We start from the raw sequence: 27,775 nt of genomic DNA, 5'->3' as shown, positions 1-27,775 counted from the left end.
TGTGTGTGTGTGTGTGTGTGTGTGTGTGTGTGTGTGTGTGTGTGTGTGTGTGTGTGTGTGTGTGTGTGTGTGTGTGTGTGTGTGTGTGTGTATCATCTGAGCAGCTATTTCAGACAGAAAAGGATTTCTGTCTCAGTAATTGCCTTGGTAATATTTTCCACCCAATACAATTCCTTCTGTTTTTATTTTTGTTCTTGTCTTCCTTAGTTTCACCACTTCTCCTCCAGCAGAGACTTCAACTTTTTTTTCTGCATTCTACTGCAACCATTTCTCATGGCTCAACATTACAAACACACTCATAACAACACACCTTGCTAGTGTGACATAACCCCCTTCAAATGTATTGCAGCTCGTTGCTATTCACAGAGCCTGGAGGCTGTTGTGGCTGTTGTGTGAATGATGTGGCCTTTTTTTTTTTTTTACATTACATTCAGCATGCCATCCTCTCTGAAGGTGCATGTGAGCCAAGTGAAAATAAAGACCAACCGTTTGTAGCCGTACTAACATAGTCCTGTGACAGATAAGGAAAACATAAGCATTTTCACTTGTGGTATATGTCTGCCTGCACCTTGATCAAATCCACCAAAATTGTGTTACGCCACTGACACCACAACTTAGACCTGCTTTCAGGTATTTGCTTTTGCAGGTTTCGGAAATGCAACATTGATAGCCAAGATAGTCAGTGGGGTAGTAGGTGTGGCTTTATTTTTGTTTAAATTGCACTGGTTGGCTTTTGCGCTTGAACTCATCAAACGTAATATCTTCTTCGCTCACACAGTGCTACTTGCTTCATACTTTGCAGCATGCTGGTGGGTTGCCGGATTTACATATGCATGACTCAAAGATACTTATTTCAAAAACAAAACATGTTGGGAATGCATACTTTTTTTTACTGTAAACAGGCAAGAGTTGTAAATTCATGTGTTTTGAGTCTCATTGGTGCCAAGTCAAAGTGAAATTGGGTCTTTCATGAGTTTTAGCTCAGCAAGTCCCAAGTCCCAAAGCTGGTGACTCGAGTCTAACTGAAGCAAATGTGAACCGAATCCTGACGCCATACCAAAAGGCAATAGCTCATCGTCACTAACACCCACGATGACCACTATTGCATCTGTCGCGAGAACATGAGGTTTTTATTAATACTATGGAATTGATGGGGAAGCCATAAGCCAAACGGAGAATGTTATTAATAGAAACGTGTCACAGTAAATGTGCAAGTACCCACAGTGATTCCATGATTCTTCTTGATTGAGCCAATTTCACATTGATAATCTATTTTAAACTCCGAATTGTGCATATATGTTAGTATATTGCTGCTGTTATGAATGACTTGTAAATGGTTCATTAACCCATAATACAATCTTTATTTACTCTCATTTATTTTCAGATCTACAGAGAAGAGTGACATAGTCCTTGCCAGATCTCTATATCGCTTCTGTTTAGCTTGCTCTGAATGGTTGTATGTTATGATAAAAAAAAAAAAAGATTGGCAATGTCCTTTTTCACTTTTAATGGTTAAGTCCTTTTTTTGTTACATAGCATATGCCAGTGTCCCTTTTAGTTTCACTTGCGGTAATTCAGGCTGAGGGTGATGTCATCGTCATTATTGCGGCCACTAAATGTTTCCTGAAACTCGTGTTGGTGCAGTTAGCGATGTTGTGCGGCAGAGGTTATGGTTATGGAGGGATTTGCTCTCCTCTCCTCCAGCTGCTCCTTTATCCCTCACTCCTTTTTTATTGAGCCTGTCAGGGAGAACCAAGCCAGGAACTAGTCCATCACACTGTTTTATTTTGTTTTCAAATGCTTTTTGGAAACACTCATTTGGCAGTGGCATTTATACTTGTGTGGGGTACATTTAGCTAACAATGCAGTGTGCGTATCCAGCAGAGACAATAATGATTTGTTTCGAATAATGGAAGAAGTACAACATGCACTTTGGCTGAACTGGCACAGCAAAGAGCAGCTGCTCCAGAGAAAACCATTTGTTTGGCGTATGCTTTCATTTTTATAGGAGACGTTGCATTGTTTTCTCGGTTTGTTTTGACCGTAACTAAAACTCGAGCATTTGGTTAGTTGCGGCACCTTCATACATAGATAGTTCTGCTCGTCACTTTGCGGACCGTGCCCGATATTCACATTGTTGTGGTGTGACAAGAATGCAAAAACATAAAAAAATATAAACCTCCCAAATTGTTCGGACTTCTTTCTCTTTGCTTAGACCAAAGGGCCAAATGAGATCTCATCTAAAAATCTGCAGGAAGCCATGTGGAAAGATTAAAAACTTAGGTTTTATACTATCAAGCCATAGTTCTGTCTGACATGTAAACTTTTTTTTTCCACAAAACACAGGCCACAGTTTTATTTGGATCTGGTTGGAAGTTTGGCTCTTAATGCGATGTATTATTTTATTTTATTTCATCTCGTACATTCAATATAAACAACATCCATTCATCCATTTTCTAATCCGCTTATCCTCACAGGGGTCGTGGAAAAATAAGTAACATTTGAGTTTAATTTGTGTGGTAACTGAAGCCGTGCCGCCACTGAACTGCAACACTGCCAGAAGCATTTATGAAAATGACAGCATGAAAACAGTGAAGATTTGAGGGAATTGAAATCACCCATTTGAAGTGATTATGAATGAGTGAGTTAATCCTAAATACCATAAACATTTGAGCACCGTCAAATTGAGCCTTAATCGTGTAGTGGTTCACATAGCTGACCTGGCCCCTTCCTAGACCTTGTATCGGGTGAAGTGGTATCGAAAATATGGATGAGTGCATATTTGAAGTTGCAATCCTCAGCAGACTTTCCTTTTGTTGCATGTAATTCAAGCCATGTTAAAGCTTGTCACTGATGTTTTCTATTAATAGTGACACTTTCTTTGTCTTCCATTTGTTTTCTGCAGGTCAGCCTTCCAAATGACTCCAGCTGTGTGGAAGAGATTTTGCGGGTATGTTGTACACCACACACACATGCAAAAACACCCGCGCGCACACGCACACGCATACACATAGACAAGCCCACGCACAAGCGCACCCACATACACACACCATAATTGCAGTGATCATCAGCTGTTTTGAGTTTGCCTGCAAAATTTTTCTCTCTTGAGCGAGACAGATTGTAGCCAGAAAAGACTTGGTGCAGAGAAAGATAAATATAAGAAATAAATGTAATGGGAGGTTGGCTTCTGTTAAAGGGTAAATGAGCTTTTTTCACAATTGTCCAATTATGTCATGCAAAAATATCTCAAGACCTTGATTTCCTCCTAAGAATTCCATTGGATAACTGCGCAAACACTCAACATCCTTCTTTATTTTTGCCTTTTTTGGGTTGCCTTTTCCCAAAGTGAGGTGAGAGTAGAGTCATCTCTTCAGAAAGCTCGACAGTTGCAAGCCGTCAAGAGAGCATATCATATAATGTGATATCAACTTATCGCTCACTTTCCTCTGTCACCCATCACTGGGATTGTCTCCATCCTCCGTCTCTCGATGCTCTCTTTGTGTGCCTGTTCATTGCTCTCTGCCCTCCGTCGTTCACCTCTCCCCCTCACAAATCAATAAGCTGGTCAACGGCCTGTGTGACAGATCGCGAGCTGTGAGCTGCATGAGAAGCCTTATGTCAATAAAATTGGTGCGCCGAAAACTCCAGATTGAATTCAATAAATTCAATCTGGAGTTTTGAGCCGTGTATAGCGGAAAGATCAGCAAGTTCTGAATGTGAAGGGTGGTGCGTTGGAGCAGTTGCCTGCACATGGTTTCACTTTTCTTTCACAACACAGCAATAGGTCAGATGGTACACAGACATGGTTGACTTTGGTGTTAACTTTAGCCATCAATTCATTTTCGAAGTGCTTGTGCTAATTAGGGTTGCGGTGAGTTGCAGCCCACCTATATAACTTTGGGTGCAAGGCGGGGCATATCTTTGACTGGTTCCTTTCTTTCTTTCTTTCTTTCTTTTTTTCTTTCTTCCTTTCTTTCTTTCTTTTTTCTTTCTTTCTTTCTTTCTTTCTTTCTTTCTTTCTTTCTTTCTTTCCAGGCATCTTAAAAGCCATAGGTACACACACACACACACACGCACACACACCTATTAGAACACCACCTAAACCTACAGTATGTCCTTTTCATCATGTCTAAAATGGGAAGAACTACAATTTATTTAATCCTCTCCCTACCCCAGTTTTCTAGTTTGTTGTTTTGGCTTGCGAGATACGAGCACGGTATAGTGGCATTGAACTCGACTCATTTCACAACAAGCAGCAGTTTAGCAGATATAATTAGTGAGGAATTCTTCAAAGGAGAGACTTGAAACTATTTATTACCACTCCCAACTGAGGTTCACCATCAAATTCAACCTTAGCCTGTATGTCCACTAGTTCAATTGCTTAATGCCAATGCTAACAAATCATGGGGAAATGCTGTTGACAGGCTAATAAATAGCATCTACTGTATGTGGTACGGTGTTGGCGCTCTTCTATTTTGTACCTCATTTTTAACTTAAAAGTCAATCAATTCACAGGGTTTATTTATGTTACTGCTTTATTGAAAAGCTGAGTCTCGTTATGGCATATGCAGAACATGTGAGACTGACTCCATGTATATCTGCATATTTGCATTATATTGTTCCTTCAAGGTCACACCAGAAGAAGTAGCACAATGTCCTTTTAAATGAAGCAAAAAGTGTGACAAAAATTGCTTCATTTTTTTAAATGTTCTATTTACTTGCCGTAGGTCATTGTGGTATGTGTTTCGTAGAGTACAACGTTATGAAGTGGGATTTCGTCTTTAAAAATGACTTGACAAAGTATTCGGTTGTTTTGGGAGGGGAACAGATTAATGGCATTTCTATTTATTTCAAAGGGGGCAGATGATTTGAGATACGCATGCTTTGAGTTTGGTCTTTGAGTGTGGTCACAGAGCAATTTCAACTTGTATTGACCCAGCCATCAAGAAAGTCGTCTTGCTAAGTCTCGGCATGTCTATCAGACGTGTCGATGGTCGTGAGTCGAAAGACGTCTTGAATCTCAAAGCACCACTGTACCTGTAAACTTGCGGAGACTGGTCAATAGAGGGCTGTAGAGCACCACCCCACTACTCAGCTGAGTCACCTTAAGTATATAGCACTTTTTTAAATTAAAAAGAAATTTATATATATATATATATATATATATAAACAGAAAGGTGTATAAATAGATAAGTACAGTACACATAAGTACTTGATGAGATGTAGATCTCTTCCTTTTCTTTTGCATTGAAAAATGATCTATTTATATTATTACACAACAAGGGGTAGGACTAGATAAGTTGTATACTTCTATATATATATATATATATATATATATATATAGGCCGGTATATATATAAATCCTGTGTTTTAAACAGGTTAGATATATTGTTAGTAATAAGTCAAGTTTCGTTCATCTCCGTTATCTGATGACAGTGTGTGACTTATGTTCCAGTCTGGGGCGCACAAATCTTTCTGCTATTGACTCTTGTTAAAAGTTTGACGTGCAGTTGTTAGTCTTCATTACAATGGATTGGGCCAAGGTGGGGGAGCCGTGTTTCAATGCCCTGAGCTGGCCTACATGGCATTTAACAGCAGCAGGATGTGAAGTTGGCTCCATGGTGGGATTTGTAAACTGTAAGCGCTCATTGACAAGTCGAATTGTGGTAACCGCCTGCTTTACCAGCTGAGCCACACCACTGAGAAGACTCATGCTTTATGCTGGTCAGCTGCCTCCTTTTTTTAAAATGGTCAGAATCTGAACCTTCCGATAAACTCAGCATTCCTTTGCTGACTTTACCTTTGACCAAATGGAATAACAGACAAGAGAGGTGCGAGCGGCAAGAGATCCTGACAAAATATCTAGCAAAAACTCTGAAGGCTTTTGGATTGTGGAATGAATGCAGCCGAATTGTTCATGAGGCAAGATGACAATAAGACCAAATCAGTTTGATATACAGGTCGGTGTGTGCATGAGGGAGAGAGAAAGAGAGCGGGAAGATTTGTGATTCGCCAAGGTAATCACTCACATTAACATTTATAGAAGCAAATACTCATAATTAAAAGACACATACATGCATAAACAATCAGGAGTGCTATCTGTCAAAACAAAGTAATTCTTATAATGCACACATGTCAGAGAGTCGCCTGGCAACACAATCTACATCAGATTGCGGGTATAAGACTCGCAGACATACATGTGTGCACTACACTCACACGATGTACATTACGGAGTCCCTAATTAAATAGATAAAACATTACAGCTCACACACATACTTACTCCGATATAAGCATGACTCATCTGATGAGTCATCCACCATCGTGAGGAGACGCTTGATGATATAACGCTCTGATGTCAGTGATCCTTTATAGATCGTTCTCACGCTGACCTGGGTGTGGCAGATGTGCGTATATGTGTTTAAATTAAAATACAAGGTACTGTAACTGCATTTGAATACAAAAGTTACTTGTTGCCTGAGGAACCATCTAGCTGAAAAATAAACTGCAAGGACTGTCTATATATAAGGCGTTTGACCGTGTGCCTCGAGGAGTTCTGTGGGGGGTGCTTTGGGGGTATGGGGTACCGAACCCCCTGATACGAGCTGTTCGGTCCCTATACCACCGATGTCAGAGTTTGGTTTGCATTGCCGGCAGTAAGTCGGAATCGTTTCCAGTGAGGGTTGGACTCCACCAAGGCTGCCCTTTGTCGCTGATTCTGTTCATAACCTTTATGCACAGAATTTCTCGGCGCAGCTGAAGCGTTGAGGGGGTCCGTTGTGGTGGCCACAGTATTACTTCTCTGCTTTTTGCAGATGATGTGGTACTGTTGGCTCCTTCAATCAGGGCTCTCCAACTCTCACTGGAGCGTTTCGCAGCCGGGTGTGAAGCGGTTGGGATGAGGATCAGCACCTCCAAATCTGAAACAACGGTCCTCAGTCGGAAAAGGGTGGAGTGCCCCCTCCGGGTCAGGGAGGAGATTTTGCCCCAAGTGGAGGAGTTTAAGTATCTTGGGGTCTTGTTCACGAGTGAGGGCAGGAGGGAGCGAGAGATCGACAGGCGGATCGGTGCAGCGTCTGCCGTGATGCGGACCTTGTATCGGTCTGTCGTGGTAAAGAAGGAGCTGCGCCAAAGGGCGAAGCTCTCAATTTACCGGTCGATCGACGTCCCAACCCTCATCTATGGTCACGAGCTATGGGTCGTGACCGAAAGAACGAGATCCCGGATACAAGCGGCCGAAATGAGTTTTCTCCGCAGGGTATCCGGGCTCTCCCTTAGAGATAAGGTGAGAAGCTCGGTCATCCGGGAGGGGCTCGGAGTAGAGCCGCTTCTCCTCCACATCGAGAGGAGCCAGATGAGGTGGCTCGGGCATCTGATTAGGATTCCTCCTGGGCGCCTCCCTGGTGAGGTGTTCCAAGCATGTCCCACTGGCAGGAGACCTCGGAGTCGACCCAGGACACGCTGGAGAGACTATGTCACCCAGCTGGCCTGGGAACGCCTCGGGTTCCACCGGGAAGAGCGAGAAGAAGTGGCTGGAGAGAGGGAAGTCTGGGTTTCCCTACTAAAGCTGCTGCCCCCTCGACCCGACCCCGGATGAGCGACGGTAAATGGATGGATGGATGGATATATAGTATATACAGAGAGAGAGAGAGAGAGAGAGAGAGAGAGAGAGAGAGAGAGAGAGAGAGAGAGAGGGAGCCTATCCCAGCTGGCTTCGGGCAGTAGGCAAGTTGCCAGCCAATCGCAGGGCACACAGAGACGAGCGCTCACACTCACACCTATGGACAATGTAGAGAGTTCAATCAACCTGCCATGCATGTTTTTGGAATGTGGGAGAAAACCGGAGTACCCGCAGAAAACCCACGCAGGCCTGGGCGAGAACATGCAAACTCCACACAGGGAGGCCGGAGCTGGAATTGAACCCGGAACCTCTGCACTGTGAGGTCGACGCGTTAACCACTGGACCACCGGGCTGCCATGGACTAAGTTGTGTGACCAAATTGTCTGGGGCGAGACAACTCCGTGCGCCGAAAGGGCCAAATGGGCGCTACACGGCCACAAACAGGCTAGACTAGACTTGCGCTGGCATGAAAATAAAATTTTAGGGCGCCACTTTTACTTTGCTCTCTGAGCAGCTTTTTCAACATACTGTAAGTCTCAACTTCCTTTGCACTGTTGTTCCTTGGAGATTGAATAGCATTGCAAAACGAACACACGGACACAGAAACACACAAATGCTTGCATACATCAGATAATTATTCTGTTAACTAATTGAAACTCCCACATATTGAGCATGGAATTGAACTGAGTGAGACTGTGTGATTAGTAATTAAATCAGAACGCTGCGGCAATGCCAGCATTTAGCTCTTAATGCAAACAGCTGGTGTCAGCTTTTATTTTGGACATGGAACCCTTTGCAGTTAGTTCATGCTCAGATCCCTGAGTGTGCTGCCAACTCCCAATCCACTTCTCACTTTATATTGCCAGTTGTAATACAGTCCACTCGGATGTGTATGAGTCTACAAAACCATAACTGAACGCTACCACTGCTCTTCTGCATCCAAGCACTTGTACCAACAAATCACATCAGAATTACAAACTGTTGTCAGAATTGTTTTCATATAATTTATACCGAGTCATAGCTCTTGTTTGTTTGGACCACAACAGTATATTGGATTATCTGAAATTGTTAAATGACCTTAATAATATGTATTTGTGCCTGTGTGTGTGTAAATGTATTTATATTTAGGAGATGACTCACTCCTGGCCACCCCCTCTTACGGCCATTCACACTCCTGGAAAAGCTGATCAAACCAAGTTTCCCATTCCAAGCAAGGTTAGTAAGGTTTTTCCTCTTTCACCTTCGTGAGTAAAGACTGACATTATGGGAAATGGAATGCAAACCAGAGTGTATGCCAACTGAAGTATCCCCAAGGTCATACATGTTCATCATCTTACCGACACATTGTGAATAGCCTCTCAAGTTCAAGAACTAAACGCTACTTCGCTCACTACTGCTACTCCTACTCCTACTACTTCGAATAATAATAGTTTCCGAATCTTGGTCAGTTGCTTTTTGGACATCCCCAAAGGTTGATTAATTGATTGTTGGTTAGAAGATCATTAATTTTGAAGTTGCGGAACCATAGTAATTTTTTTAAGAACACGGTGTGGACAAATAATAATAATAATAATAATAAGAAGAAGAAGAAGAAGAAGAAGAATACCCCTCCATGAGCCGTCACCTTATCGCGATGGAGGTATTGCAGTGTTCCACTGATAATGATGTTGTCTGGGGCTTTGTACCCGTGGCAGGGCCACCCATGGCAAACAGGTCGTAAGTAAGGGACCAGACCGAGCATCTGGTGGCCGGGCCTCTACCAATGGGGCCCGGCAAGGCTCAGCCCAAAAGGACAAAATGATGATGGGCTCACCACCAGTGGGAGGTGCCAAATGGGGTCGGGTGCACGGAGAGTTGGGCGCCAGCCAAAAGTGGGGACCTTAACGGTCCGATCCCCAGCTGTAGAAACTGGCTCTAGGGATGTGGAATTGTCACTTCTATGGTTAGATATAGTCAGACTCATCTCCACACACAGGTTGGGCTCTGGTACCAATCCTCTTCTACTCCGGAATTGCACACGATGAGAGACGCAAAGCAGGTGTGGCCATACTTGATGCCCACCGGCTTAGCGCCTGTACATTGGGGTTCACCCCAGTGGACGAAAGGGTAGCCTCCCCCCCGCCTTCTGGTGGGGTGACGGGTCCTGACCGTTTGTACATATATTGAACAGCAGTTCAGAGTATCCTTCATTTTTGGAGTCCTTGGAAGGAGTCCTGGAGGGTGCTCCTTCTGGGGACTCCATCCTTTTTCTTTTTTGTTTGATTGAACACGAAGATTTTTCTAATGAAAGATAGATTCCTTGGTTTAGTAGAGAAAAATCAGATTAGCGGCTAATGTATGTTCTTCGTCGTGTGTGTGTGCTTGACATGGCAAGGCCACAAATTGAAGTCTGCTGTGGGGCTGAGTAAACAGCTATAGAAGATAAATTATCATACACAGGCATAGAGGAAATATAACAAAACAAGTGCTTTTTTTTTTGTGGGGAAATAGCAAAAGTACTGTAAGTACAACGATTACCTCTGATGTCTCATTCCTTAAACACATTTGCCTCTGCTTTCATCTCTCTTCCATCACCCTAGGAGTCGCAGCATGTGACCTCAAGTTACAACACACAGAGTAAGTAAGCATCAAAGCCAACATGCTGGCTGCGGAATCACAACATTCACCGGTGTTAATCTGTACATTCTATGTCGAATTTTATGTTACAATTTCCTAACATATTGTGGCAGTCACCATTACAGGGATGTGAAATATTTATTTTCGGTGGAACAGAAAAAAAAAAAAAAAAAAAACATTTGCTTCATTTTTTTAATGTAAATGCAAAGCAATCACACACTTTAAGAGAAGACCGCTGCTCTATTTAACATAATAATCACATCAGCGCTGAAATAAAATGCAAATTAAGACTCAATGCTTTGTCACAAAGTAGTATTTGCTCTGTTTTAATTGACACTGTCAAGGAAGTATTCGTTTAACAATATCTGCTGTAGGTAGCAGTGGTGTCAGAACTGCATTCTATGACACGAGGGAATACATCTGTCAGTATGATGGAGCGCAGCTCGACAATACTACAGTACACTTAAAGCACAATGATATAGCAGAATTGTTAAGGGCGGAAAGAAGAGAACAGATTGATATTTGATTTACCCGTCACCTGTCAGGCCCCTCCGCTCTCTAAATCAAGGATTCATTTGGAACGAAGAATTGACACACAAAACAGCAGATTTGGGTCTTTGAGACCCAACAAAACATGTCTCCGAGGCACGAAAGAAGGGAATTCACTCATGTGGATGCCACAGTCAGCAAAGGAAATGTTTTCTTGTAACCCGGGGGAGCAAAAGGAGCTGGCAAAAGCAATAACCAGGAAGAAAAAGGAATTACGCTATAAAGAAAAGAAACAGTAGGGAGTCAATTCTCAAAGGAAATCAACTGGTGAAAAAAAACACAACAAAAAAAACCCCTTTCACTTATATTTTTAGGTTATTCTTTGAAAATCAAAGCATTTTTTTTTTAAATTAAATCATTTGTGGTTGTGATAAACATCAGATAATCTCTGGAGCAATTTTTGCTCTGCCTAATACTTTTACTAGGATATATATATATATTGATAGGCATCGAAAAAGATTACTTCTGGCTACTTGTCAAACACATCAGTAAGTAGAACAAACAAACAGCGAATGACGATACTACCGATATTTATGTTACAGAGCGATGTACTGTATCAGTAGGTTATTCTTTGAAAATCAAAGCATTTTTTTTTTTAAATTAAATCATTTGTGGTTGTGATAAACATCAGATAATCTCTGGAGCAATTTTTGCTCTGCCTAATACTTTTACTAGGATATATATATATATTGATAGGCATCGAAAAAGATTACTTCTGGCTACTTGTCAAACACATCAGTAAGTAGAACAAACAAACAGCGAATGACGATACTACCGATATTTATGTTACAGAGCGATGTACTGTATCAGCTAGCAAGTCAGCTGTGAAACCACCAACCGCACCAAACACATCAGTAAGTAGAACAAACAAACAGCGAATGACGATACTACCGATATTTATGTTACAGAGCGATGTACTGTATCAGCTAGCAAGTCAGCTGTGAAACCACCAACCGCACCACAAAAGTCGTAAGTATGCTTCTATCGCTCTAAACACACATACACATACAGAACATTTCTGACCCAAGTTATGTTTCCCTCAAGGTAAAATTAAGTTTGACTCTTGGATGAAATTCAGTGCTGGTAGGAGAGAGGGGGAAAAAAAAAGATTACGTGGATCAGAGCGGGAAAGTGCAGCTATATTAATTTAACGTGAGCCAGGGGCATATTGCAACATCTCAGGCTGCGGCCCACTCCACTTCACTCGCATAACAACACAGCAGGATTCATGGCTGGGTGGGATTGGAAAGGCAGGGATCACTGCTTGTAAATCTGCCACACAGGCATTATGATTTAGTTTTTACAAAATTAATGTTACGCTGAATCCACCAAACAGAACAGATTTCCATTTTATGCTTTGGAATAGTTGCAGTATCGCAAGTCGGTTGACAGTCGGATTTTGTGCATGTGAAGGTGGAAAAATTCAAGAATTGTCCATCACCACCAAGAGGATGTCACCTATTACATGCCTGCCCAGGCACGCGTCCTACACAGTGCGAAACCATCAATAACAAGTCTATTTTCCTCACCTAGGACACGTTCTGGACCATCTTTCACCCTTTTTGTACTCAAAAGCCAGAACTCATATGATGTGGCCTAAGCCATTACTTTTGAAGGCAATGTATGGCTAATATGATGGCCACATCCAAAATGGCGGACGTGCTGACATTTTGCATGGAGAGGCACCTTGCTCAAGGTGGTGTGGATGTATGTTTCAATGCATTTTACAGGAAAAGGTGATACCATGATGATTATACAGAAGCAAGCTGCATTTTTGTTTGTTGCAGGTGGATGATTCAAGATTTGTATTTCACAACTACGACTCATTTAAACATTTAGTATCATATTTGAAAGTCTTCAAACCAGTAATAGACCACGACAGGTGAAGTCCTGTTTTAATATTCTTAACTGCCCTGCAAATAAAGTGTTCCTGTCATGCTGTGGCAACATAACACAAATGTGTCTATGACTCAGAACACGTCTATCCTAACTTACTAACCTACGCGTGTGTACGGTTTAAGAAACTGATCATTAACATCATTGGTTGTGAAATGTTTTCAGACGAGTAAAAATGTGCCAATTGTCGGCAAGCTTATCTGGTCGTTTGTATGCGAGTCATTAAGGGTCACGCTTCCATCAACGATTTTTGCATTAGTATATGCCTAATGAATTTGATTTGCTCATGTAATCAATTTTAGCACATACGTTGTACTGAGCAGCCGGATTCTTTGTCAAAATAAATTTCACAAAAAGTCGTAGGAAGAGTCCAACACACTTGTGGAGCTCACCTCTTGCAGCAGATTGTCACATGTGATGATGAAATGCTGGTTTGAATGCCAAGATGATTTGACTTTTGAGGTGTATTTCACAGCCACTCGCCAACTGCAGTGTCAGATTCAACGCTTTTTTTCCGCATTTGCTCCTTCTTGCTTGCATCGTATTTCATTTCCCCATGTTTGCATCCTTCTGGGATGCCTGCCCACCGCTTTCCCCGTCTTGATCATCTCCATCTTACCTCCCTATCTTACGCTACCCATCTGTGCCTTCTTATGAAATAAAGTATGGCTCCATTTTTCATTCATCCAAATATATCTATCATCGCCTATGTACTGCACTGCACCCTTATCTGTGAACCTTTCCTCATTACGCTTCACTCATTCACGACTCTCACGGTCCCATCTGAAAACACCACAACACTGGGTAGTGTTTTTTTTTTTTTTTTTTTAGTGGGTGAGAGCAGTGCAGAGAGCAGTTCGCGAGGCAGTAAAAATCCCTTTAGGGGATTCTCCTGTCATAACAATAGCAGCGCTATCTTAAAATAACAGTAGCATGCGTGGATGGTTTATACAAAGCAATCAAACATGGAAACTTTCCAATGCACGGCACATAAATACAGAATAATTTGCTACCAGGGAGGTCATCGAACACACGAGCACAAGTACATGCTGTTTTTAATCGTACATATATTTATGTTGTTGCAAATGGAGGAGAAAGGCACCTTTTCCTGATTACAAGGTGAATCGGGACTCAGTGGGCTCGCTCCTCTTAGCACAGCCTCTTGTTACCAAAGAATTCTTGGCAGCAGGTCAGCACTTGTCAACACAGAATGTTTCCAGGTGAAAAAACAATCTGGCTTCTCTCTCCCAAACGCCACATCTGGTTGCTTTTCTGCACCGCCGTGCCTCATCCACCCTTCTCTTCCTCATTCCCTAACATAAGTCAGTGCTACTTTGCCGATGCAATTAATCCATTTGCCGGGACGGCACTTTAAAGGGAATGGCAGCTAACAGTGTGCTGTATTTAATCTGAGTCAAGCAGATGTTGAGGTCAAGGCTGCAATTAAATATGTTATTTTGTCTTTGTGCAGAATGCTGGAGGATGACCTCAAGATCAGCAGTGATGAGGAAGAGGCCGAGCAACAGGTGAGTCGCCTCCAGTCTGCAGTCTATCCATTTATCAGAACTATCCGTCACCTTGGCCTGCCATCATTTGTCTTTCATTCAATTACAACCAGTTCTTCTTTGGACTGATTTGTTCATCAGTCTCAACATCTGTTTAATTAGTTTAACTGAAAGCATTCATCCACAATGAATTTTAATTTCCTTTCTCCTGTCATCAGTTGAATCATGCATACCTTTGCAATCAGCATTTTAATTTGCTAACATTTACGAGTAATGGCGGCGCGCTGTCAAGTTTTCTCTGGGATTTTTGTCCTTTCATCCAGAGGGCTCCGATGTTGAACAAGATGGCCTGGCTCACAATCTCTGTTCCAAAGATTTTGAATGGAGTTGAAGCTCTCAAATTTTTCCGCACCAAACTCCTCCAACCAGCCTTCATAGCCGTCCCTGGGACAGAGTCATGCTTGACATGAGCTAGACAATCAATCAATCAATCAATCAATCAATCAATCAATTTGTAACGTGCTGACCCTCATTTATTCTTTCATTTATCATGAGGTGTGTCCAAAGACTTTTGTTCGGACTAGTGTATCTGTGTGAATTTTCACAAATCAAATTTCATTAGTTCTGAAACCTATTACATTTGCATGTGCAAAAGAAATAAATAGCATTGGGTATCATGTGAATTCGTGTCAGAAAATTTGATTTTCAGACAAATTCTCACATTGGCATAGCACGGACACCGCAATTGACCCTGGTACAAATTTTAAAAGAGAGGGGAGGATAAAAATCATGTTTGTATTTATATAGATGAAGAAAAGGCTCAGCCCGCCCGTGTGGAGTGTGGATATTCTCCCTGCGCTTGTGTAGGTTTGCTCCCAGAAATACACTTCTGGTTTCAAATTTTTTTCTGGTTCCAGCATTTAGGATTTCGTGCATTCATTCATTTAAAAAAAAAAAAAACAAAAAAAAAAACTCCTGCAAAACAAAAAAAAAAAAAAGAGCTGATTGTGTGTGACAAGTGTCATAGGGACTTACTCTGCACTAATCACATTCTTTGTGCACTCATGATGCCAATCGGGGGGTGGGGAGGGGGGGTCCAGTGTCCCTCTCCACTCACATCAGTGCTTGTCAAAGAGTCCATGAAATGCTAATGAAAATATACTGATTCCTCTCATTCTTTCATAACTGTCTGTCTGATTGAATAATTCCGGGATGATTAAGACTGTAATTATAAATGCTGGCAGGTTGTAGCCTCTTTAGTGGCTTGAGTTTTTGTAATCATGTTGAAAGTGGATCTTTTAATTATACAAGAGTGGCAAGTGGCTTCCATAATCATGTCATCTATATATGCTTGATTACAGTGAAGCTTAAGTGCACTTCAGAAGTCTTCCCCCAAGTTTTAATGTGTATTCTTGTACCACATTAGTTAAAAATGGTTTGGATCGATGGATAACTCAGCAGGTTACACGCTAGACGTTTCATCCGGGTGTGTGTCAGATAATATTGTTGGGAAGAGTGAATGGTATTTTTTTCTCAACTTTCGGAACGAGAGGTGGTTGATGTATCTCCTCCCACTCTGCATCTCCACATAAATTATTTCCTGGCTCACCCTGAGAAATAAAGTGACTATCTCTAAAGTTGTTCAACTGTTGCTTTAAGCCTCCACCGTGACAGTGCAAGATGGATATGGAAAGAATAAACAGAATAGAAAGTAAAAAGAGGAACTAGAGAGACAAAGACGGAGCAGACATACTGATAACGATGCAGACAAGAGAAGGCTACTAAGACGCAAAAGAGAGGCTGACATGCATCCAATGGCATTTTTCTGTGCATGCGGTTAATAGGCTTATAGCAAATGAGTGCATGGTGTATTATCAAGCTTTTATAGCCTCAAGCAAAGCACGACACACACATGCATTCATAATCAAATACACAGATGCTTGTGTGTTGTGCAAATGTTGGCAGCCTCTCACGCACAGACACACTGTCATTAGTATTCTGCGGCGCGGCGCTGTGAGGGCAGCAGAGGAGTATGATGAATATGTTTTTGCACTGAACAAAGACACGAAGGAGGGCAGGGAATTGAAAGAAGGAGCAGAGGAAAGAGGGGTTGATAGAAGCAGAGGAGGGAAAGCACGAGAGAGCGAGAGAGAGAGAGAGAGAGAGAGAGAGAGAGAAGGCAAGAAGAGAGATGTTCCTGGTGACTTTAAAAGCTGAAAGAAAAACACCAACCCAATTACCACTGCACGAATGTCCTTTGTCTCGAGCTCACTGCGCATTTCTCTCTGTGATGACAGATCACCTTGGTCAAAGCAAGGTCACACTAAAACGTTCTGGCTTTCTATAAAAGTTGAATTGCAGCTGGTAAAATTGTCCACGACTCAGGCAAAGTCTAGTTCATATCTGCCCAAAATAATTACATTTTCGGCATTGTGGTGCCATAGGGTGGTATTGTTTTGTTTAAGATGATCGACGGGATTGAAGGGGACATTTGTGTTGATAAACCCTTTTCAGTTCATTGTTTTGGTTATATGGCTCACATGAACCATTGGTACCCTCATTTGCCGTCTCTGTCCATCAAGTCACACTTTTAATGACTGGAGCAGCAATAAAGCTCATGTTTACATTTGAAAATGGCGAGAAATGAGTCCGCTGCCAAGCAATGACATATTCCCTAGTAGCATGGTCTATCCAGTATCGCTATTTTGCACATTCAATGTGTGTCATACTCCCTTTATTGCCCTTCCTGCGCTCATCTCCTTTCGCTACAAGAACCGACATTTTAACAATATCAGCTTAAAAAAAATGTTACATTGACTTAGTGCCGAAATTGCTAATAGTAGTGTCATGGTTCACATTGTTCATTTTCATGCGACTGCTGTGGGATCGATTCTCGACTCAATGACCCATTCACAGTCACTGTGTGATTGAGTGGCATCCAGTGCATGTTGTGGTCTGGCTTTGGCCCGGAGTCAGCTGGGTTGGGCCTCCGCTCCTGCCGTAACCCTTTACAGTATAGATATGGATGGTATGGTGGTATGGACTGGAAAGAAAATAATCCCTCATCACCGATTTTTGTGGTCCACAGTTTTGGTGGACCAGTTTGGAAAATGTTCTTATGTTGTGTCAACCTGGGGTCGGCGCTGATGTTGCTCTTCAAAGCTGAGCTTTCTGCAAACTAAAATATCATGATATTTCTTTGAAGGTATGACATAGTGATGGAGAAATCTATGAACAAAATTGTATCATGTTTAAAGTTTCGGTTAATTTGGGCATGTCTGGACATACTCAGCGCAGAGGTGTCGGCCGTTTGGGCGGAGGGCCTTTTCTTGAGTAATCACGTCAAAGCAAGGGGGGCGAACAGATGGAAGAAGGCTAGATTCAATCACAGAGTGGGAATGAACAAATTGGGAACAAAGAGTTGTTGAATACCAAAAGACAGTTTGGGAACCGCTGTCGCGCCCAGGTGGACATTTGTCATCAGCAAAGTCTGTGACTTGTGTATTCGGGTAGATCAGATCACTACCGAGGGGCCGGACCGGGGGGCGCGGTATGCCAATCTCGGGGGCAGTGTCTTTCTTGTATTTTGCAATAAAAGTTCGAACCGGCGGAGAGGGAGCCGAGAGAGTGTGATCATCGGAGCAACTACCGTCGTTCGCTCTCAGAGATCCCCTCCCGCCGATATTGAAGACAATTTTCCTGTGTGCCGAGTCATTTCTTTAACTTTGTCCGAGAAAATCTCTGACACATAGTCATGTTCTTTCAAAGTAAAATGCCGTGTTTCAGTCGAATTTAATGGCCTCAAAACACATTATACTTCACAATAGGTAGACGCTGAAAAAAAATAGAATTATTCTTTATCATTAGAAAAGACAATAAACAGCGTCACCCAAAGTAAATATACCGATATGTTACAACAGCTAATGATGTAGACTTGCACCTTCAGAAGGATTCTGGAATGGAGATAAGTGCCTCTTTAATTGACCTTGTAGGAGAAATAACTTGTAACAGATGGTCAAGTCGAGCTTGATGGTCAGCTCACACTACAGCAAACATGAGTAATATCTCGAAAAGCCTCACCCAATGTCTTCATTGGGTTGAAGTGCAAATAGCCTGTGAAAATGACTGGCTGGGACTTAAAACAGGTGTGTAAATAGAATAAGCTCCATATCTTGGTAGACATAGGAAAGAAATGTCTACCACTACAGTCTGGGGCCAACACGAGCTCTTCTTGTTTTGATCACAACAGTCATTTTGACTAAAGAAGAGAGTGGGACAATAATTAGGGTTCCATTCCGTTTCATTTTCAGAGAAGCCGATCACTGAAACTTTGTTATGCAGTCGTTGGAATGAATGTTACGTGAGGTATATTTTTGGAAAAAATGCACCTTGAAAATTTTTAGGTGATGCAAGACAGAAGATCTCTGAAGACCAGAGTGCAATAACCAATCAAAGGAGTAACCCAATAGGCTCAATTTTCGAACATGGTGCATGCAGACATGCTGCCGTATCCTGATTTTCATGCAGGTGCAAGGCTCATTTCGCCTTTGTGGGAATTTGCTTCATCTGTCTGCGCCACTGAGGACTTTCTGGCATCTGAGTCTCGGAACAAGCGGTTTCGGATCCCTCTTAAGATAAAAATGTGGACTTTGCGCCTCATTAATAAACATTGACTAGCAAAATTGAGAATCAAGCGCCGCTGTTCACTTCAAAGAGCCCGCACATAATCGTCAATTAGTCTCAGACTGCGCTGAGATGAAGGGACTGACGTCTGTTAGCATGCACAAAGGAGGGGAAAAAACAGAAGGACAGACAACATGAGGTATGGCAGCAAAAGGAGTTTTATTTGGACACATTTAAACTTTATTGACCATGCAAAGGTAGAATGTCTGCAAGGGACATTATGTCAGCGTCCCCAATGCAACTGTTGGTATTGGTTGGAGACTGTGCATTGTAGCAACCCAGTTCCTCCTGACAGAATCTTCTCCAAAACAGAGCAGATAATTCCCAACAAAAGAAACTGAAGAAGAGGCACTTCACATTGCCAATCTTAACTTTGCAAAGGTTATCTGGATACCCCATTATTTGCTCCAGTTATCCAAGTGTCGGCGAAGCACCGTATCTCATTTAATGAGCCATTTGCTGCTCCACGGTACATGCGCGTCTGTGCGAACAAAGACTTGCACGGCTTACTTTGACATGTTCAACCCAACTTCTTTTTGAGAGCACAAAAACGACCACACAATAGAATACAAAGTCGTTATTGTCACGTTATACGGTAGAGTTGGAACACATTTGAGCTTATGAGAACATAATAGACAACCAAGAATAAAATAATAATCATGACAAATGTATACAACTTACTAGAGCATGAGGATAAATGTTCCCACGAAGCTTTGTGACGGAGCAGTCGACAGCGCCTCTCAGTCAGCTGAGCAAGAAGAAACAAAGAGAAAGCTGGACAGACTACTTTGATTCCATGTTGCAATAGTTGATGTCTCACAGTACTTTATATCATCTTTGTAGTACCGGCTCCCTGGTCAACATGTTCAAATAAAAAGCTGCACATAGTGGCCAGCACACCACAGAGCTGGCTGGAGAAGAGATTCCTTCACCGTTAAAAAGTCACAACTTCGGAGGACAAGCAGACACTCTGAGCTACAGAATATCCCGATTAAAAAAACAAACAAACAAAAAAAACTGTAGAGTATCTTTCACTGGAAATATGAAATAAGCTGACATGCATCGAGTCCATTCTCTGGAGGACATGCAGATAAATGCTGCATTCCGAGGAAATGTGTAGTGCAGGTGTCACAGGGTGAGAGCAACTTCATGTGTACTGATTGTGTGAAGGGCTACCAAAGTGATACACGTCTGAAATAACATATTTGTCCAAAATACCTTCAATAATATGAGCATGCGTTATTTTGAATACTTGATGATTTAAATTGTCAGACTTTGATCGTGTTTAAAAATGTCTCACAATACTGCCAGTGTTTACATTTTTAAATCATAATTTCTACTAGCAAATCACAATGTCCAGGCACTGGCGGGCTACTCAAGTGGTCTTCACGGGCTACCTGGTGCCCGCGGGCACCATGTCGGTGACCCCTGGTGTAGTGGATGTCATCACATTTCATTCATAAGTATGAGAACCACACGAATCAAACCCTCTGAATGATTGTCGAAAAAGAAAAAAAATCACCCCCTAACTACGGCAAAACCTGATGCGTGGGGACTGTTTGAGATCCCTATAATCTCCCGTGGAGGTCTTCTTGCAGTTCCTCATTAACATATTTCACTCGCTTCAACCTCCTGTCAGATTTTTCCGCTATGGACAAGGACTATGAGAGCAACTCTCTTGCTTCGTATTTAAAGGCAGCGAGAGGAGCCGCCTCGAATCAAGTCGGCTGTGTTCACACCTATGTTGCAGCAAAACATTTTTTTTTTTTAAAGGCTTGTGCACATCTGTGAAAACACCAACATTTGCTCGAACGCTCCTCTGCACAATACTAGACAGCTCACCGCCCTAGACTTGCACTCAGCACAAAACTAGATCCACAAATGTTTGTTGTGGCGCCACCACCAAAGGCACCAGAAAAGGAAGAATATAGTGTGATGATGACTCAGGCTAGGTATTGTTAAGAACCTCTTGAATTGATTCAATACTGATTAAAATGCTTTGAGGGTACCACCTACCATCTATTGAATCGGCATTCAATAGAATGTGGAAATATATACCCGAGGCCTGGAGGCTTGAGGGTTCGACACAAGATCTTAGCTGTTCCTTTGGATGGAGACGTCGGATGGTGTTCCTGGTATCTGCTGGAGCGAACCACACAGCTTAGGGTTTGCAGCTCCCTGTCCCTCGGTTACTACTGGTCACCATTCACATTTTCTCTAGTTCTTCCATCAGTCCTTGGTATAACTATACATTTCTGTGTTCCTTTTGTTGCCATTGCTATCACACAGTATGGTTACATCTATCACAACTACTGTATTTCATTTATTAATGATTTTTATCCACCACCACTATGTCAAGTCGGGTTGGCCATCATCAGTTTGTCAGTCGGGATCTGGAAGTCCCAAAAGCTCTCGCCTTGCTGTTCTCATCCAACTTTGGTGGTGTCTGCCATTTTGATTTTAGAACCTGCAGTCCATATTTGGTACCGATTTTCTGCTGATTTCTTACACTCTGCTTTGATGTGCTTCAGTGTACAGCCTGCCCATGGAGTCCCGTCTTGTTTGATAGACCTCAGCCTCTAGCTATCTTGTGTTTAGGGCTTGTACTTTTGCTACCATGATTAGTGCCTCTGTACTGTCTTTCAGTTATGATCATCTTCTCGCATCATTCACCCACACTTACCTAGTCTGAAAGACATGTTGATCCTATTGTTGTATGTCTCTGTGAAGTAAATTGGACTCATTATCATGCTTTTCTCAGCTTATGGATGGACATCTTCAATGTAGAGGAGGTGGTGGATCGTTGTTCCACTTCTGAACCGGCACCCAAAGCCACTCTTGGTTATGATCTGACTGAGAGCATTCAGGCCTATGCAGAACAGCAACGGGGACAAAGCATCGCCTTGGAATATGCTACGTTTGATGTTCAAGTGTAGAACTGGCTTTGAATTAGCTTCACGAGTTGCCTTTCACAGTCTCATTGGGTTCTTTATGAAAGTTCTTTACGATCCTGTTGATGTTCCCGGGCACTCAAATATATCCATGTGTGTGGCATCGTTTCATAGGCTTTCTCGTAATCAATCCAGGTAATGTACATTACAGTTTGGTAGTAGAGCTAGACCTTGATGGGAAAAAAAAATTCTCACCCGAACCATTTCGACCAGTGAGGCGGGTCTGGTTGATGTAGGTGTATTTGGGGGCGGTGGCTTGTTTGAGTGAAAAGTAGTCCAGGTGTTAATGCCAGGTTTCGGTGATGAAGAGGAAGTCCAGGTTATTGTCAGTTGTAAATTTGTGTAAAATGAGTGCTTTGTTGTTCAGTGAGTGGGTGTTAAAGAGAGCCTGTTTCAGGATATTCTGATGTATGGGAGGCAGTGAGTGTACTTTTCAAAAAATCCGGGCTCTTGTAAGGTCAGTGGTCTCTGTCGAAGCCGCATGGTGTGGCGCTGCGACATTGCACCGCGGCAGTACATCCTCATTGAATGAGTTGGCTGAGAAGGCCGAAAGGTAGATTTACATGTACACTGCAGTCCCAGTGCAAAATTCTATTCTAATGTTTATATGAGTTTATATTGACAGGTCACATGAAACAACCCTAATGTACCACTACAGTATTTACAGAATATGTGTCTTTGCTTTTGCTGTAATTTAGATTTGCAATGGGTGTTTTTTGTGTTGTTTAGGGAGGTATCACTAACATCAGTAATCAATGTATTTAGATTACATTAAGATCACATTGATACACGGAAGGCATTTCAGCTGCAATTGCCTTAGCAAATAGCCATACATATTGGATTTTGATTTTGATTCCAATCTGCCATGAAGCATAATTATGCCACTTGAGAGCAAATATCTGCAGTCGACTGACTTGTCATCCACGCCACAGCCATGTTTAGTGGCTTAAGTGAATAATTGCAGCCCGTGTTGTTCTTTAAACCCCCGTGGGATACATTCCCACACAGATCCTCTTCATGAACCCTGCAAATCTCCCTGAGCCACAGAGCTGACAAGGTTTATTATTCAAGACTGTAGCTCAACTTGGAGCTATCAGAACCACAAAACCCACTGGTGCCGTTAATCACCTCATTCCTTGAGAGACAGAAAAGGGGGCTGCAAAGGAATTCATTTTCATTAACAAATGAAAATGAATACAATGTAAAACTGAATTCGCTATTTTTGTTTGGTTATTATAACTGAAGTAGCCATGTAGAAAATTGACTGATAGAGACGATGTGGCAGAATGGAGGAAAAGCAGAACTGAAATATTTGTTCATTTCCATTATTCCACTCAAATTATGTGGACCATTCCTGCATTATTAATATTATTAATTTACTTGATAGTACTGACTAAATTTCAGTGTGTTCATATTTCAAAAAGCAGTTAAATGACAGTTGTATGTACAAAGTAAACAATATTCATTTAGAATTGATCATTTATAGTTTGTTTATTTTTTTGTAAATTACTTTAACACGTGTTGCGGCGTTTAACACCGCTGTATTTCATCATTCACCTTCTTGTGTATTGTTAATGTTTCAGTCAAGCATGCACGTGAATGCACACACACACACACACACACACACACACACACACACACACACACACACACACACACACACACATACTCTCCCGTGTGCCTCAGAAAAGGCCTGCAGCTGCGCACTTTTTTGGGTGTGCAGATTCTCCCCTCACCTTCAGTGTGCCACTTAGGCACATTCACTGTACAGTCGAACCTCAAGGGACAGAACGAATCTGTACGTTGTAACGGTAGTTCATTGTAACCATTTCCAATAAAATGGCCGTCAACTTCGATGTGTACCATACTGTAGGTATAAACATTTATAGATGTAAAAACATGAACATGTAATACAGTATAAACATGTCAATTACAAATATGTATATACAGTATGAAGAAAATATGATTTGATAAGACATGAAACCATTGCAGCGCTCCTACTTCATATCTAAAAACATTCAGTAAGCAAATGAAAAGTGCCTTCTCCAGTTCAGGATGTGCCGTGCCCAAAACCGTTTACGATCATCTTTCAATCTGTTTGCCTCGAACTCTGCCATGATTTTATTGCCATTATGCATAAGTCTCAAAATGGTTGACTTTGCCAATTCGTAGTCTCGGCTGAGCTTCGTCTTTGGAAAATGAGAGACAATTTAAGCCTTCACAGACAGGGAGATTTGCTTCCGTTTACCAGACATGTTTTTAGACCATGTGCTCAGGACCACGCCGTGCCTCTGGAAGTAAACCAATGTACGAGTCGATCAGTAAAGTTGCTGAGCAACAGAGGGGAATCCCGCGCTGTAAATTTTGTTCGTAAGAAAGGTCGCGCTGCAGTTAGCTTCCCACGGTTCGTTGTAGCGAAGGCCTTTGCACTATTTTGTGGACAATCTGGTCGAGATGATGAAGTTTATATTATGAAGGTGTTCGTTGTAAGCAATATCGGCAAAAGGGAAAATGAGTTATGTGAAATTTTGACTTTGAAATGTGAACGTCATAGCGGTGAAAACGTTGTGAAACAGGGCACGTTGTAGAGGTTCGACTGTACGCACTTTGGGTGGAGCGAACTTGCAATCAGCGAGTAACCCTGACAAATCTGTCAGTGCGCGCATTCTCCCCGAGACTTAAGCGCTTGTCCTTTTTCTTCCGCACTCCGGAGGCTGAACTAAGAGCTAGCGACTCTCGAAGGCAAACCATCATATTTGAGTCGTTTTGAGTCATTTCACAGCCGCTGACATTGAGTAATGACTGTCACCGTCCGACACGGCTGATTTGTGCTGACATGAGGACGGGACGATGGGGAGGTCACACCTGTCCCGTACAGATGCTCACCGACTGCCCAATGGCTGTATCTGTGTCCCTAGTACATAAAATGACAGCCGAACGTTGAGATGATATCATATTAAATTGTGAAAAATAGAATCAGCATCAGATGACTTATTACTTCACCTGTGAGGAGCATTTCCACATGCTGGGCGATCACAAACAAGACAGTCATCGTAATAATGAGCCACGAGTTCTAGATTGTTCGTGCCATGCGCACGCAGTGTGTTGCTTGGCAACCTGTTCAACACTCAATTTTCACCTTCTCCTAAACATTTCATCACGAGCACAGTATTCTTGTTCAATTGCTTGTATTGGATTCATTAAAAGGTGAATTAAAAAAAAAAAAAACACTGCCTTGAATTTAGCCACACGTCACTGGCGATAATTTCCGAATACACGAGGCAAGATAATTTCACAATTAAAGTGTGATATATTTTCAAAATGGATTTCTGGAATTCCCATGTCTCATGAAAACTCCATGACACGGAAATCAGGGCCAACCTTAGATTTCACTGAATCACTCCTATTTGGTGGTTGCACACAAATTTTTGAGCTGCACATGGTGGGTGTGTCAGACGCCTGTATTGGAGAATTGTCGCATCCTGAAAGTGCCCAAGAACGACATGTTTGCTCAATTGACTTTAGTGCGAACGGGAAAATATGCTGCCTCATGAACAGTTTCATAAACGATGTCATTCTTCACATTGGTAAATCGATGCATTGTAATTTTGACCTGGTACAAAACATGCAGAACATTTTAACATATGTGTCTGCATTTGCCTACAGGTATCCGGCAAGCCCAAAGTCCGAACCACAGCCCTGAGGTAGGACACACACTCTTCAGTTGTTTAACAATGTTGTTTGTCTGGCGTGCACTTTTTAAGTCGGAGTGTTTCAAGGTTATTGTGAACATATCAGGCAATCTGGAACCACAATGGCTGTAATTATCGGAAACATCTGCAATGCCGTGTGCTCTGCGAACTTCAGCCACCATTTTGCACCAACACAAACATTTCTCACAAGGCAGCAGGTGTCACTATTTATTGGTTCATGTATAAACCATCGCACATCTGTCTGCATGTACCCCATTCGTTTTTGTTTATGATGCTGTTTGGATTTTTGTCAGCTTGATTATTGTCTGAAGGCCTCTGACTAAAATAAAGACTTGCACTCGGTCCGATCAACTTCAATCCCTCGTCATAGAATCTTGATGGAAAAGGGAGTTCATGTTAAACACGTCTCATAAATTTTATGAAGTTAGTGTCGATTTTGCTTAATACTGCTCAGTAACTAACGAAATCATTGATGTGCAATTTAAAGTGCCCAACCAGCAGGACACCATTTCAACCAAAAGGTGTCACGTATAGGTCAAATTTGCTCCCAAAATCCACATTCGCTTGTCGTTGACTGTTTCAGCAGCAAGTACAACATCAATTTAAATGAGTTGTTGATTGTACTTTTGCCCAAAACAAACACGTCATATAAAAAAATCAAAAATCCAACTTGATCATAATCTTAAATGGTAAATCTACACCATATCTTGTCTAAAGTGCTTTACGAAGCCTCATCTTCACTTTCTTGAAAACATATTGAAGTGTTGTGATGAATTGGTTTGGTAATAAATGAAAGACGTCAAAGCCAGCGGCAGCTACTGATCATTCAAGGAGGGCAAGTTCATTTTGATGATGTGCAGCTTGCTAGCATGTGGAGCTGCAGCATGAGGCTACTGTGTGATCGACTGTGAGTGTGAGTGATCGTCACGGTGGTAGGAAGTGCACAGCTGCCGCCGCTCGTTGTGGGGGGTGGGGGGGGGGGAAGATTGACAGAAGAGAGTCGGCAAATACAATGCTAGTCATTTTTAACAAAGATGAAGTCGCCGGGGATCAGTAAAGTCTTCGGATTAGTTCAGAACAACAGCATGAAAAAGTTGGAAAATACTCTGGTGGAGGTAAATTCTTTTAGATAGGTGATTTGCTTGTTTCACTGTCAATCAAAGAAGATTCTGTCTTTGACAGACCATCCATTTATCAAGCAGAACTCGAGCTTCCTGGCCAGCCCACTGTCCCAAGCGTGTAGGATAATGTTGATGATACAAACTACATACAACGCTGAATCTCTACCCACGTTTCATATTTGAGTTTTGCTTGTGAAGACTACATATTGGACCTACCATACATGCTAGTTTGAGATCAGCGCCTTCATTTTTTGCGACGTCTCAGGATATTTTGAGTTGGCAGAAACATTCTGTAGATCTTTATAGGTTTGGGAACCTAACTGTTCAATCTAAGGTTCAGATAATCAGCTTGGTTAAGACAGCAGGGAAGGTAATCAGGCAGCCCCCACCCCCTGCTCACCAGGACATATATGTGCAGTCCGTTATTCAACAGGCAAACAACATTTTAAACAATCCTTCTCATGTGCTACACTCCCAATTTGAGCTCCTAAACTCAGGAAAGAGGTATAGGACTCTTCTCTGCAAATTAAACCGGTATAAAAACTCATACCGCAGGCTATCATCTTAATCAATAAACAATTAGAGGGAGGCAGACAGACAAGCAGGAGGACATGAGGGCGGTGGGGGTGCATATGACTGGAATGTCGTGTCCAATGTGTGTGGAGTATATACTGTCTTGTCTTTATGTCAGGGGTCCCCAACCTTTTTTGCCCCACGGACCGGTTTATGTCAGACAATATTTTCAGGGACCGGCATTTAAGGTGTGGCGGAAATAATACAACAAAATAATATGGTATGAGCTGCATGAAAACTGTGGTGTTTTCGAAATATAATAATAAACACAAGGAGCGTCTAATCTGGCCGCAACACTCCAATCGCTATGGCAATGTTTAATGCCTTCAAAATACGATACAACACAAATTCAAAGTGCATGAAAATGACCACTCACCACAGCCCCGAGCTTGATTTTCTGCAACCAGACGGCCCATCTCGGGGTAATAGGAAACAATGACACCTCAAGTGTGTGGTTTATGTCCAGTCTACTTCGTAATTTTGTTTTCGTCGCCGTTGCTGCATAATCCCCCCACCCCGCCTCACACAGGTAGGATGTCGGAAATAGCAA

The 27,775-nt window shown here is 42.1% G+C and overlaps 1 protein-coding gene across 1 annotated transcript in view; it reads left to right on the top strand.

Annotated features, from left to right (window-relative positions):
* The window catches only part of aff2 (AF4/FMR2 family, member 2), a 137,814-nt gene that overhangs the window by 79,375 nt on the left and 30,664 nt on the right, over positions 1 to 27,775 (top strand). Inside the window, exons 5-10 of the mRNA XM_019884114.1 lie at positions 2,906 to 2,950; positions 8,747 to 8,833; positions 10,198 to 10,234; positions 11,692 to 11,752; positions 14,151 to 14,205; positions 25,485 to 25,522. Coding sequence (XP_019739673.1) covers positions 2,906 to 2,950; positions 8,747 to 8,833; positions 10,198 to 10,234; positions 11,692 to 11,752; positions 14,151 to 14,205; positions 25,485 to 25,522 — 323 coding nt within the window. The remainder of the gene's footprint in view (positions 1 to 2,905; positions 2,951 to 8,746; positions 8,834 to 10,197; positions 10,235 to 11,691; positions 11,753 to 14,150; positions 14,206 to 25,484; positions 25,523 to 27,775) is intronic.

The sequence above is a fragment of the Hippocampus comes genome, unplaced genomic scaffold (assembly GCF_001891065.2).
Source record: "Hippocampus comes isolate QL1 unplaced genomic scaffold, H_comes_QL1_v1.1 scaffold156, whole genome shotgun sequence".
Taxonomy (NCBI): Eukaryota; Metazoa; Chordata; class Actinopteri; order Syngnathiformes; family Syngnathidae; genus Hippocampus; species Hippocampus comes.
This window is presented reverse-complemented; position numbering and strand designations above follow the sequence as displayed.